The sequence below is a fragment of the Mucor velutinosus genome, assembly GCF_035048745.1.
Source record: "Mucor velutinosus strain NIH1002 chromosome Unknown tig00001540, whole genome shotgun sequence".
Taxonomy (NCBI): Eukaryota; Fungi; Mucoromycota; class Mucoromycetes; order Mucorales; family Mucoraceae; genus Mucor; species Mucor velutinosus.
Window position 1 is genome coordinate 323,433 of NW_027041893.1, and position 13,105 is coordinate 336,537.

Sequence of the window (13,105 nt, forward strand, 5' to 3'; positions counted from 1 at the left end):
TTGTAACTGGGCAACTATTTTTGGAGCAATTATTTGTAAAGGTCGATAATAGCTGGTGCTGAACATCGTAGAGCCCTGTTGGCGATATACACTTGAGGATGCTCACCATGAACGCAGACTCTTGTTAACCACATCAATCTTCCCAAATACTTCCTCAAGGTATGAATTTCTTTAAATGCAGCTCACTTAGCATGATCATGGACCTAAGCTAATCATTAGAACAAGATATTGCAATGTATTGATAACGTCAAGCTGCCGTATGGATACGATCTCGTTCAACTTAGGATCCTTTACTAAGTACTTCAGCTCTGGAACTGATACCAAGATTTATTTGAGCAAGCACAAACGTTCTTTGGCTCACAATCCTTCTAATTTTATTGCGTTGTTCCCTTTTCTTCTCTTTCTCTCTCTCTCTCTCTCTGCCTCTTGTTTTTAAACATTCAGTTTTTCACATTTTCGCTTCAATCCATTGCACCCATTTCAAAATGACATTTCAAAGGCTTTATTACTTGTGTTCAATATACTCTACATGTGGTGAATATAATTTTATCGATATTTTTGGTGAGGTTCCTTACTAGCGTAGATATTGAATTGATTGATGTATACATTTATTCTTGTTTTATATTCGTTGTTTGTTGAATGGGTTGTGGGTGAGTGTGTGTGCATTTGATTGTGAGTGCGTGTATATATATAAAAAAAAAATGGTGGGCGCTGCATTTAGCCTTCTATTGACGATAAATGTCGTATCGTGGTGTTAACTGATCTGAATACATTTTGCCCGACACGCTATTCATTGCGAAAGTGAGAATAGAAACATGACATGCACAAGATCTACTACTTACGCATACGAAGGTTGAACCATGGATCGAAGTTGCTTTTGAGCATAAGTTTGTGGTTTCTTTGGTTCTCTTAAAATGATGCGCAAAATGCGGCCTTGTTCTACCGTGTTAATCACCACCATTTATACACAAAACTATGCCTGCCAAAACTTACCATCTGCCAATTTATTATCCAGTGCCGCAATACAGTCCAATGCTGCGTCCTTTGAGCTAAACTCGATTTCAGCTTCTCCAAAAGAACGACCTTGACGATCCCTTAATACCTCACAGCTCAAGACATTACCGAAATCTTCCACAGCAAGCTGAAAAAAAAAGAGAGATGAGTGGCTCTGACAGGTGTGCATAAGCATAATGACTTACCCTAACATCATCACTATTAGCATAGGCATCGAGTCCAGTCATCAAAACGGTCGTAGGTCCAGATTCACCTCTGATGGATATGCCAGGTCTTGCTGTAGCTGTGTTTGATCTGCCACGAATAGAGATTCCTTGCCCTGGCTCGACATACTCTGGTTGATACATCCCTCTGATTTGTATGGGATCTCTAGAAGATTGTATGCTGGAAGACGGCATGTAGAGCTGTTGTTGTTGTGTTGCTGGTAGTGGACGAAGTATTTGGGATTGTATCTGTGGTTGCTGTTGTTGTTGTTGTCTAGGCTGAGATCCCAAACGGCTAGCAATGACGCTTTTCATCTTTTTATCGTTTCCAGCACCACTTCCAATTCTGTTTGAAATAGCATTTGAGGTAGGTATAGCCTTTGTAATGATAATTTGAGAAGGATCAGCTTTGGGTGTGGTTCGTTTTGCAGGTGGTGTGTTTTTGGCTGTGAATAGAGGGCCTGAAGGGGAGTTTCCACTGGAGGTGGACTAAGATACAGATGATCAGTTTACATACGCGTAATGTTTGCAGTGTGCGTCTACTTACTAATCGTGCGTTGATGCCAGAATTGCTACGTGGTGGTGTAGGTTTGGATACTTTGGCCTTGCTGGTTTGGAGAGCGGGTCGAGATGACATTTGATGTTGCTGCTGCTGTTTCTTGGATTTGTTGTTGCTGTGCTTTCTGGATCTGCTTCTATCAGAACCAGATGACTTTCTCTTCTTAATAAGATCGTCTAACGAAGAGTCGAGATCCATAGGCGTGTGGCTCATGACGAACAAAGCAGGGAAATGAATAGGGTTGAAACAAAGAAGGAAGAGGGGGGGGGGAAGAAAAGAAGAGGGAGAGGAAAAGAAAAAATTTACAATAGCATACTGATACAACACACAAGTAACTACACGCACTGTCTGTCTTTTATTTCAAGGTGCTATCCAATGTCTAACAATTGGACTTGCACCTAATGTAGGATGTAATACAACGTATTTGAAAAAGTACTCAAGGTCTCTTCGTCTCTGCTCCACGAATGCTGGTGTGAATTTACCTACCACCTTCTTGGGCGGTAGCTTAGGTATACTTCTTTTTAAGGTGGGATATTGCTTGACGAGTTCTTCTCGCAATTCAACAAAATCTGAGTATCTCTTTCGCACTGTGATGGGAGCTCCCTAACAACCATATCAGTGTCTGTTATTCCTCCTCTCTCATGCTCCATGACGCTATGTGTACCTTATCACTCAGTATGGTGCAACTGTAGCAAATGTAGCTGCCGTATCCTACGCCAATTCTCAAAGGATGATCCACAATGGCATCTGTTGCAAAAATGAAATGCTTGGCATCTGGTTCCACATTATCGTTCTTGAAAAAGTTAATCTGTGCTTGTGCTCCATTAATTGGTGTCGATTGCGATGTCTTGAGTCCCTTCAGTAAGGGGAATATACTCATTTTCTTTTCCTTGTTCACCACTTTCATATCCTCGTCTGCCTACAATTGCTGTCAGTGTCATTGAGCAGTGAATGCGAAGCATGACCACAGGCTTACAAGAATCGATCGACGGCCAAATGCTGGCTTGCTTTCTTGTGTCTTTGATAACGATGATGAAGAAGAGGACCTGCTGGGCTTGATGAAATCGCTGCTGGACGTTGGCTCTACTGAGAAATCTACGGGTGAAGCTACCTGTTCGGGTAATTCTTCTGAAGCGTCTAAAAACTGCTCCTCGCCCTCCTCTTCCTCCTCCTCGTCTTCTTCCTTGATATCGGATATGCTATTAGGTGTATCATTGGTGTTGTTATGCGTATTAATAGTTGTATTGTGGGTGAATGTAGTTGATTTAAAGCTCTGGGAGGTGGATAGCCGCAACGGTGAGGACTGACTTGTTTGTGGTTTTACGTTGGCTGTAACTATCAACAACAACAAACGTTAATTCACATCTAGCGTAAACATACACACTCAGATTGACATGCTTACGTTTGGATGCAAATTGCAGCTTCTTGCGCACATCTTCCATGAGTATGTCTGCCTTCTTATTCCATTCTGAATTGTTGGCTACAATGGTGCCTATGTCGTCGAGATTGTCCTGTAATTGCACCAGCTTTTTAATGCCTTCCCGCAGATCCTTGCTGGCATAATGGATGGAGGATGTCGCATTGGGCTCTCTGGCAAGCGCCTCCAGAGTGACCCATTCATTTTGGCAGCACTCAAGTAAGTCGCTGATGCGTTGCTGGTAGTTTGTCATATCAAACGATAATAGAAAGATAATAGAAAAAAAGAGGATATCGTATCATTTGGTCCATCTCTCCCACCAAATCGGCTTTATTGAATCCCAGTTGAGCAAAATAACGTGGTTGTTGCAATACCACGTTACCCTCTTGTTTGTTGCGCAAGGCTTTCAATCCGTCTATAGGCATACATGCCATTCAGAACAGCAGCGTTTAATTTAACTTTTTGAGCATGGATCCATCTCTCTCTCTCTCTCTCTCTCTCTTGCATGAATGTTACGCCCCTGATCAACTGAAAAGTCTCATATCCCAACTATCATGCAACTTTAATTTTACAGATGAAAAGCTAGACAGACACATGTCCTCGTTTTATTATGCTTTCCATTTACTTTTTCTTTGCTCTCAATGTCTGACCTGAACCTGCAAATTTGCTCTTTTCCACCTTTTTATCGTCGTCTTCAGATGGTGGAGGCACAATAGGGAATCCAAAGTAAAGCTGGCCAAATGGTAGATTGAGAGGTCCATCATCATTCTCGTTGACAGTGTCTGTTTCCATTGTATTTGAGCCATCTGCTAATGTGCTACTGAATCCAATGTCAATAGGGTCGCCAGCGCCGAGTTCAATCCTCCCATCACCTACCCTTTATTCTTGCCGCGAAGACTTTGTCCCCCTCCTTCAAATGCTGCAAATCCAGTTTTGACAGGCTTGGGTGCATCAATGACCATATGACTCTTCTATACAGAAGCATTAGACATGTATACATTTCATCCAGACATTCCACCCAATATTTACTGCTGCTTGTGCTGGTTTTTGGCTGCTGGGCTCTGTATAGCCGACAGGTGCTGCAAATTCCACTTGTAAATCGGTTTCTACAACGGAAATACCCTGATGATCCTCAAAGTGTGGTTTGACTTCCAATACTTTAATCTCGTACACTTTGTCGTTGTAGCTGATTTGCACTATATCGCCCACTGTCAATGTTGAAAAGTTACGCATCGCCTTTTCCAGTCTATGCATGGTATCAGTACAAGATCTATCCTACGCATGGCATATGTACATACACAGCACGGTGGTCGGTGATTTCTAGAAAGTCGGTTGATTGTGCTTGCAGTTTGACCATAGTGCCCAATGGTAATGTCACATTCTTTACTTCAATAAGGCTTCCGGGTTCTTTGTCTAATGTCTCCATCATCTAAGCGTAGAAATATGAATCCATCTGTTCGCCAGCAATAACTTGCGTATATATACCCATTGTGGTAAGTAGACTCGTCCTTCTTCAGCAGTGAATTCAAGCACACCTGCATGGCTGTGTTTCTGTTCAGCATTGTTGGTCAATCTAAACAACATAGGGTATGAGATGTTGAGTTGTGCTATTGATTTATCGTTAGCCGCTGGTTGTTTGAAGTGAATTCAATTCGTCGCCACTTACAAAGTTTCTCCAATGCAGATTGGGGTAAGATGACTAGATGTATACATACACAATAAGACATCCATGCTATCAAAGGACACCGCTGCACACTTACTCTTGCCACCGTAATTGACATTCTCTCTGTCACTGCCTTGCTGCATCATGGCTGTAGGAAAACAACGGTAGGTCTCTGAGAAACCTCTATTGGGATTCATAAAGCCGCCGCCACCGCCGAGATTTGGACGTAAACCCCCAAAGAAAGGCACGCCAAAGGCATCATCGTCGTCAAAATTATTAAACTGAATTAGAGCATTAGTACAGTGTTATTTGTAGTCAGGGTGAAGGCTCATACCATGCGGATTTTGTTGTATGAAAGGAATGAAAAGAGGAAGGATTACGAACACATTTCATGAACGTAATTTCAAATCATCATCATTTGTGACCGGTCCAAGCATATATCAAAAAGATAAAGATGGTACCACAAGACATGCAATGCTACATTTGCTCCTTTGTCAACCTTCAACATACATCAACTCGTATTCAAGAGAAAATAGAGCTCTGTGGGCAATTTGGGATCTGGTATATGCATCTAAAAATGGGGGGTATTTGAGCAGGATTTCACTGCTTTTTATCTGATTTAATCTTGATAATTGATTGGCATTATATAAATACGAGTGTGATTATGCTTCGGATGACTCTCTACTTTCGCTTGACTTTAATGAGGCTCAGCCTGCAAAGCGGCAGCTCACGCTACCAATTTCGCTTGCTTATCTTATCAAAATCCTGCTACTTTCATTTTAATCATCCACTTACACACGAGAAGCCTTCATATTATCTGTGGATCTGATTTTTATGTGATGCTTCACATCCATATACACGTAGCTACTTTATATACGGGCAAGTAGCATACTGGTATTTCCACTTTTTAGTCCTTAGTGTCCATGATACAGCAAAATTTGAATGCATTTGAGCTGCGTTTTCTCGCGTCCAAGGCCGTTTTAGATCGTCGGCATAGTACAAAACAGTTGCTCTCATCTGGCAGTTACTTTCTGATACTTCTGCTCAATTTTTTGGGGACCAAAAAAAAATGGCCAAAATTCTACCAAAAAGCATGAGGTACCCCTCATGGTTTTCATCGAAAATCAAACGATCGCGTTTTTGACCTTGATAATGAAGGTTTTTTACTATGGTACATATTAATTCAAAATGTTTCTATCGGTCTAACGTAAACCCTGAAATCATCTTTGTGGGACTTTGATATGTAAAATTTCAAGATTTTGGCCAGAAACCTCTTTTCATGTTTTTTTTAAATTGCTCAATAAATTTATTCAAAACATTCACCTTACTTGGTACCATTGGATGCGCCTTGAAAAGCACTCCAAGAAAGCTTAAAGGCGTATAAGATGATCAGCATATTTTATATAGTCGAATCTGCCAAAATAGTTCAATCGAGTCGAAGTCATCAGAATTTGGCCAATCTGGAGTACACTAAGAGTCTGAGTTGACATTAATTTTGGCGGCTGGTGGGGCTAGCTGGCAAACTCAATGCCCTTTTCACCATGAAGGCAATACAGTAATACATGCTTTTTGAAGCGTATGGAAAGTAGGTGACAAATTATATAGCATTATTATTAGCCATGCTATTTTCTTCTGGAGCCTTGCAACTAATAATGCTAGCCCACCAAAATACTTGCAAGATCAACTTTTCTCCTTTTTGAGGCTTTGAAAGTGTTTAGGGACAATAAATTTATTATGTTATGATGATGATTGCTGGTTGCAGGTATAGTAAAATTTGTTGAGGGAGCTACGTTTTGATAAAAGCATGTTAGACTGAGGCTTGTTGAGAACAATGCTGATGAGTTATAGCGGAAAAATCGACATCATTTGAACCGCAATGAATACAAAATACCAATCAGCATCGGAATCATTTACTGAACAAGTGAGGTTTGAAGACAGCATGGGCATGGTATAAAAGTTTGCATAGTTTAAATAGTGCATGCACTTTGAATAAATAAAAAGATGTTTTAATTATTAGTTGAGCAATTTGCAAACAATTAGAAAAGAGTATACATTTGTATTTAAGAGATAATTATATAGTGAAATGTGCTAATGTGATTATTTTTTATATCAAGTGTACATGTTGAGTAGATTGTACACCAATTTATTGTTCAGTGAGGAGAAATGATGCTCTAGAAAGGAAGCGAGAACAGAGGTTTTTTTGTTGTGGTTTCAGCAGCTTCGGTAGTAGCAGTGTCAGACTTTTTAGAGTCTTCAGTGGGGGTAGCCTTGGCTTCAGTTGTGCTATCGGTGGGCTTGCTATCATCAGTAGCCTTGGTTGTTGTCACTGTCACCTCAGTGGCAGTATCAGATGTCTTGGCTGCAGAGGAGGAAGCAGTAGCAGTGGATGTAGCGTTGGCAGTAGAAGCAATAACGCTGCTGGTAGGTGTCTTTCCAGCCAAAATATCTTTGATCATTTGTTCCAATTTATTGGGATCAGTTTCAGAGGTAATGTTGGAGGGAAGAGACATCTTGGACAGAGAGCTAGCAGTGATACCAATTGGGGGAAGGCCGTCAATGGAGATAGTGAAGGGAACCCTGTCTTGGTAGTAGAACATTTCAGTATTATAGCCATCACCACTGCCAACAGACACAGTGACATTTTGTTGCACGTCAAAGTACTTTGCGGGATCAAGCAACAAACCAAGCATTTGACCAAGATGTTCAATACCAGAACCAACAATTTTGACAGGCCAGTCATCGGTAGTTAATTGACCCTGAGCAGGTACAGTAGCGGGACTAGAGAGATCATAGTCAATGGTACCTACAGTGAAGGGAGCAGCACCAGAGGAGGGCTTGAAGACAACAGCAGCGTGCACAGACTTGATAGAGAAGGGTGAGTTCAAAGGATTCTTGAGCGTAATTTGAGCAGAGCCCTTGTTGAGGATCATAAGACCAATGATGCTACCCTTGACAGCAATCTGACTGATCAAATTACCAGCAATGCCCGTCATTTCAGTAGCAAGTTTGACAGAGTTCAAAGCAGGAACCAAAGGAGCAATCTTTGTGGATTCAGTAGAGCCTTGAATGGTCAAGGGGATCTTGGCAGAGGTCAAGTAATCGCCCAACATTTGAGAGACGGCCTTGGCGTTGGTGCTCTTTTCACCCAAGTGCATTTCTGCAGAATAAGTCTTGCCACCAGGAGGAATGACAGCATCCTTGACGTAGACACGACCAATAACAGCATTGAACTCATTCATGACAACATCAAAGTTGATGTCACCCACAGTAATAGTGATATTAGAGGGATTGGTCATGGTGAAGGTAATGTCGATGAGAATGAATTGAGATGTACCACCAACGACATTGACGCTGTTGATGACAACCTTGCCACCAAAGTCAGCAAGACCTACAGTATGAATTGTATAAGCATCTAACACATTGATATAAGCATTTGAATGTAAAACGTACCAGCTAATGTAGTATCTACGTTGAAGCCAATGTTATTCAAACTGAGAGAGCCAACGGCAGTTTCAGCAATAGCATTGGTGGTGCCTTCCAAACCAAATGTCACGCTGGGACTCATAGTCAACAGTTGAACAAAGCCAGTAAAGATGGTCTTGTCAATAACCTTAAAAGGAACATCCTTGAACTGTGTGGTGACAACACCAGTAGAGCTAGTGGATGCCTGCTCATTAGGAACAGCAAGAGAAGCAACATTATGGCTTTGATAAGTGGCAGTAACTGCCATGTTGAGCTGGCTGACACCAAGAGGGAAGCCAAAGGGACTCTTGAGTTGAGCTTGCACGTTGTTGGAGCTGGTGGGAGGAGCCCAAGGATCCTTGGTAAAGTCAAGTTGCATGTCCTTCATGGTAACGGCGGGAATCAACTCTGGCTTTGTCTTGGGACCAGGTAAGACGACATTTTGGATAGCCAATGTCTTGAAAGCATCTGTGAGCCAGCCAACTTGACCATTGGGACCAGAGCCAGAGACACCCTTGACATCTACCAGAGAATCATTGGCACTAAGATAATTGTCAAACACTTCAGTAATAGCCTTGAGACCTTCAGACGAAGTTTGAGGAATCAAACGACCCTTCATGGAAATAGCAGCCACACCTTGAGGAGGGAAGACAGCAGCACCGTTGGAGGCGAGAGGTCCTAGGTCAACACCCTTATAGAATGTCTCGAATGTGACGCCAGCAAGGTTGAAGCCAACTTGACTAGGATTCTTGATGGATGTTTGAGCAGTAAGAGTGATACCACCAGCAGGGTCATTCGAGGGCAAATCAAACGAGTTGATAGTGACAGCATCCTTGAATCCATTAGCGCCAGTCAAAGTAATGAACTTCTCCATGGTAATCTTTGTAAAGGTAAAGCCGAGAGCGCTGACACTGACATCTTGTGTGGTAATATCCCAGATAAAGTCCTGGTTGTTAATCATGTAGGCAGCGAAAGCAGCCATGTCATCTGCGTTGGCAATGGAGAATTTGCCAGTGACATCAAAGGAAGCACCCACATCAGCCTTGGCATTGATATCAGGCATAGATACTGTACCGAGCTTCTTGCCCTGCCAGGCGACATTGAGAGGCGTAGGGAAACTGATAGTGGCATCCATAGGACCAGACTTGGTGATACTACCCTTCATTTGGACAGTGAAGTCATTGTTGGTGGGAGCAGAGAGAATAACACTCTCAAAGGCAAGCACGGCACCATCCACAATCTGCTGGACAATAGGTTGACCAACAATAGGAATGAGTTGAGTAACAGTGCCATCAGTGGCAATTGCAACGCTATTTTGAGAGAAGGCCAAATCAGTAGAGTACTCGCCAATAGACAGACCAGATGAAAGAGACAAATCGACCTTGAGAGCCTTCATGGCGTCCAAGACGTAGTTGGAGATGTTGAAATTGGTGAACATACTGGCATCAGCATTGACATGTTCTTGGCCAGCAATGTTGAAACCACCCAAACCCAGCAAGGCATCCAAAGACTTGGTGTCCATATTAGCTTGAACAGCGAGTGTACGAAGCAGCAAGGCGACGGAAGCAGGCTCGATGTTCATGTTCATGTTCAAATCTTGAGATTGAGCAGTTGATTTACCAGGGACCACGAATGGATTACTGCTGATATCTTGATCAATGTTACCCACAGGCATGCCAGCAAACGTAGCAGCAGCAGTGACTTTGGTAATAGACAGACCAGCAGTGAAGGGGTTGGCAATAGAGACCTTGACGCCGACAACACCAGTCTTAACTGTATCAGGCAGCACAGCCAAAGCACCACCTTGAATCAAAGCAGTCTTGAGACCAGGAAGAGTTGAGGCGAGGCTGACAACGCTCAAGGGACCAGCGAGAGAGGCGATGGAGGTAGAGTTTTGATAACCAGAAATCTCCACACCGTTGTCATGACCCATTACAAAAGTACTCAAGAGGTTTTGGCCCACATCAGAGGCTTTAGGATTGAAAGTAGCTTGAGCCAACACAGTATTAGTACCACGAGCCAAAGAGAGATTCTTCAAGGTGACAAGACCAAGATCAGTACCACTTGCACCCATGATAAAGCTTACATCGCCAGTAGAGATACTGAAATCAGATGGATTCTCCATGGTGACATTGATGCCAAGCAAAAGGTTTTCAGAAGTACCACCAGAGACATCGAGAGAGTTGATGACAGTAGGAGTGCTGTTCAAGAACTGAAGACCGTGCAAAGAGGTAGGTACAGTAAAAGTGATACCACCCAAAGTAATAGGACCGATGGGAGTCTGTGTCTTTGTAGAGGCATTACCAGAGACCATGAAGGTGTAGTTGTCAGAGGCAGTTAAAGCGTAAGTGTACTTATTAAACACCTTTTCTTGGCCTGGGATACCGGCAATAGCACTATTTTGAATACCAAATTTGAGAGTACCAGCCTTTTGATCACTGACTGCAGGCACCAAGGGAACGCGAATCACAGCAAAATCAGTAGTTTGAGTACCCGAGGTGTTGACGGCAAGAGAGATATTTTGGGTTACTTCAGTAATGTTCAATGAAAAACCAAATGGAATTTGGAAATTGGCATTGACATTGGGAGCAGTGGCAATAGGGTTGTAGGGATTAGCAGAATCAAACTTCAAGTCGAGATTACCCATGCTGACAGCATTGATAATCTTGAGAGGTTCAGCAGCACCCAAGGCAACGTTGAGCTTGACAGTTTGGAAACCTTCAGAGAGCCAGCCGATGGGATTGACACCATCAGGAGCAGCAGAAATACCAGTAGCAGATGTATTGGAGATGACACCAGATACATAATTTGAGAACAAGTGGCCTACTTTATCAAGGGAGGTAGTGTCATTTTGAGGCACCAGCGTACCCTTGAGAAGAATCTTGTTTTCACCCTTTTGCAAGTTGACGTTATCGGCCTTGACATTACCCAAGGCAACACCATCATAGCCAATAGCGAGAGCAATGGTACCCAGTTGAACACCAATAGGAGAAGGACTGTTGAGAATAGTACCAAGTTCTACTAGGATACCGCCAGCAGGATCATCACCAGGAAGTTGGAAGGATTCAATCTTGACATCAGGGAAACCGTTCATTCCATTCAAGGTGATTTCCTTGTCAAGGTTCACAGTAGCCGTTCTATTAAAACAGTGTATATTAATTATGTGTAACAGCAAATACACATTTAAGGTTCAGATCTTTACCTTGTAAGAGCAGTAATATCGAGTTTTCCTCTTAGTGTCCATTTGAACTCATTTACAGCCAACATGTCCTTGGCAAAGGCAGAGAAAGCAGCTTGATCCCTGATCAGAAATGGAGTGATAGCATTCAAAGAGCCAGAACCGCCGGAAATATGCGTGTTGTTGTAGAGATAGATGTTGCCTAGCAATTGGTCTTTGTAGAGAACATCAATTGGATTGTGGAACTTGATGTCAGCCGCGAAGGGACCTGTGTTACTGAGTGAACTGTCCATATTCATGTAGAATGTAGTATTCATATTATCACCATCACGCTTGCTGTACACTTGATTATCGAGAGCACCAGGCTTATTAAATGTAATTTGAGCATTGTTGACGCTAATCTTGGATTGATTCATCAAAGATTGAGCAATCATGGGGAAGAACACAAAGATGGCCAAACAGACTGCCACAATAATAGTGATGGCAGTGATAATGGCACAAATGATCCAATACTTCTTTTTCTTATAAAATCGACGTTTTGGAGGTGCTGCTGGCTTTTCAGAGTATTCTTCCATTAAGTCGTTACTATTTGTACGTAAAACTTCATTGTCGCTACCGGGGTGATAGTAATCGTCATCACTGTGCTGATTGGCAACGACATCATGAGTTGTATGTTGATTGAGATGATCAGCAACCATCTGAGAGTGTATTAAACGAAAGGAGTTGTATTAATAGATATCAAGAAAAAAGGATAGTAAAATCAAGTGGTTATTAGATGGGAGGGGAGGGGATCAAGGTGATATAACTTGACAAAAGAAGCTATAATACCCCAAGGGATGTATTAATGATGAGAGAGAGGGAAAGTACGATTTAAAGAGATTTAAAAAGACTTACAGATTTGACATGCTTATTATATACATATTTGCCCTTCTCTGTTTTTTGGGGGTGGGATACAAGAACCTTACGGTGATGACTGAATAGATGTTGCATTCAATAATTCATGTGAAATACCCACACCACTTAATTATACTAGTATGATATGGCTAAATGAGTGCATTCAGTGAATATAGGTCTAAGCTGTATAGTGTGAGATGCTTGGATGCAGTTGATTGAACAGCATCAGCTTCCATGAACAGATCTAGAGATCATATCTAGAGATCATATCTAGATCTTGTTATTATATTAGATAAGCAAACTCTTTTATTCATCACTCTAAACCCGAGACGCTGAACAGTCTGTGGAATACAAGTCTTTTTTATATAGTTTAGCATATTTGATCAACTTATTTATAGCCACATTGTGGTTCTACAAGGCAGAGTAGGTGATGGTATCACATATTTTAACGTCAAAAATAAAAAGGCAGCAAGCAAATGGTGTTTAGTCAAGACAGAGAGAGAAAAGGTGGACTTTGAATCATGTCTGTTCCTGGATCAGACTAGTAACAAATCAAGGAACGAGTAAGCTGGTACGAATAAACATGGATCTACTGGTTCCAACAAAATAGTAAACTACTTTATACAGCTAGATGCTATGTGTTTCTTTGTATATGCTATTCAAAGTGTTCTCTTATGTTCCAGCAAGCCAGCGTAGTACAAGAGATATATAACAT

At 41.9% G+C, this 13,105-nt stretch overlaps 4 protein-coding genes across 4 annotated transcripts; all 4 read right to left on the minus strand.

Moving 5' to 3' along the window:
• Positions 1 to 725: 725 nt before the first annotated feature.
• CYP1 (heme binding) lies at positions 726 to 1,989 on the minus strand (the record flags this gene model as incomplete). Its single annotated transcript, XM_064823519.1, has 5 exons — positions 726 to 786; positions 843 to 933; positions 994 to 1,141; positions 1,200 to 1,706; positions 1,765 to 1,989. The coding sequence occupies 5 exons, from the start codon at positions 1,987 to 1,989 to the stop codon at positions 726 to 728; spliced, it is 1,032 nt and encodes a 343-aa protein (XP_064688344.1).
• Positions 1,990 to 2,136: 147 nt separating this feature from the next.
• RCF1_1 (Respiratory supercomplex factor 1, mitochondrial) lies at positions 2,137 to 3,446 on the minus strand (the record flags this gene model as incomplete). Its single annotated transcript, XM_064823520.1, has 4 exons — positions 2,137 to 2,379; positions 2,441 to 2,695; positions 2,753 to 3,111; positions 3,179 to 3,446. 4 exons carry the CDS (start codon positions 3,444 to 3,446, stop codon positions 2,137 to 2,139), a joined length of 1,125 nt encoding a protein of 374 aa, XP_064688345.1.
• Positions 3,447 to 3,814: 368 nt separating this feature from the next.
• ATC70_004212 (uncharacterized protein) lies at positions 3,815 to 5,193 on the minus strand (the record flags this gene model as incomplete). The annotated part of the gene is made up of 8 exons (XM_064823521.1): positions 3,815 to 4,013; positions 4,070 to 4,164; positions 4,223 to 4,439; positions 4,492 to 4,622; positions 4,679 to 4,800; positions 4,860 to 4,892; positions 4,954 to 5,137; positions 5,191 to 5,193. 8 exons carry the CDS (start codon positions 5,191 to 5,193, stop codon positions 3,815 to 3,817), a joined length of 984 nt encoding a protein of 327 aa, XP_064688346.1.
• Positions 5,194 to 7,027: 1,834 nt separating this feature from the next.
• On the minus strand, positions 7,028 to 12,194 carry ATC70_004213 (uncharacterized protein; the record flags this gene model as incomplete). The annotated part of the gene is made up of 3 exons (XM_064823522.1): positions 7,028 to 8,244; positions 8,307 to 11,455; positions 11,521 to 12,194. The coding sequence occupies 3 exons, from the start codon at positions 12,192 to 12,194 to the stop codon at positions 7,028 to 7,030; spliced, it is 5,040 nt and encodes a 1,679-aa protein (XP_064688347.1).
• Between the last annotated feature and the right edge of the window lie 911 nt (positions 12,195 to 13,105).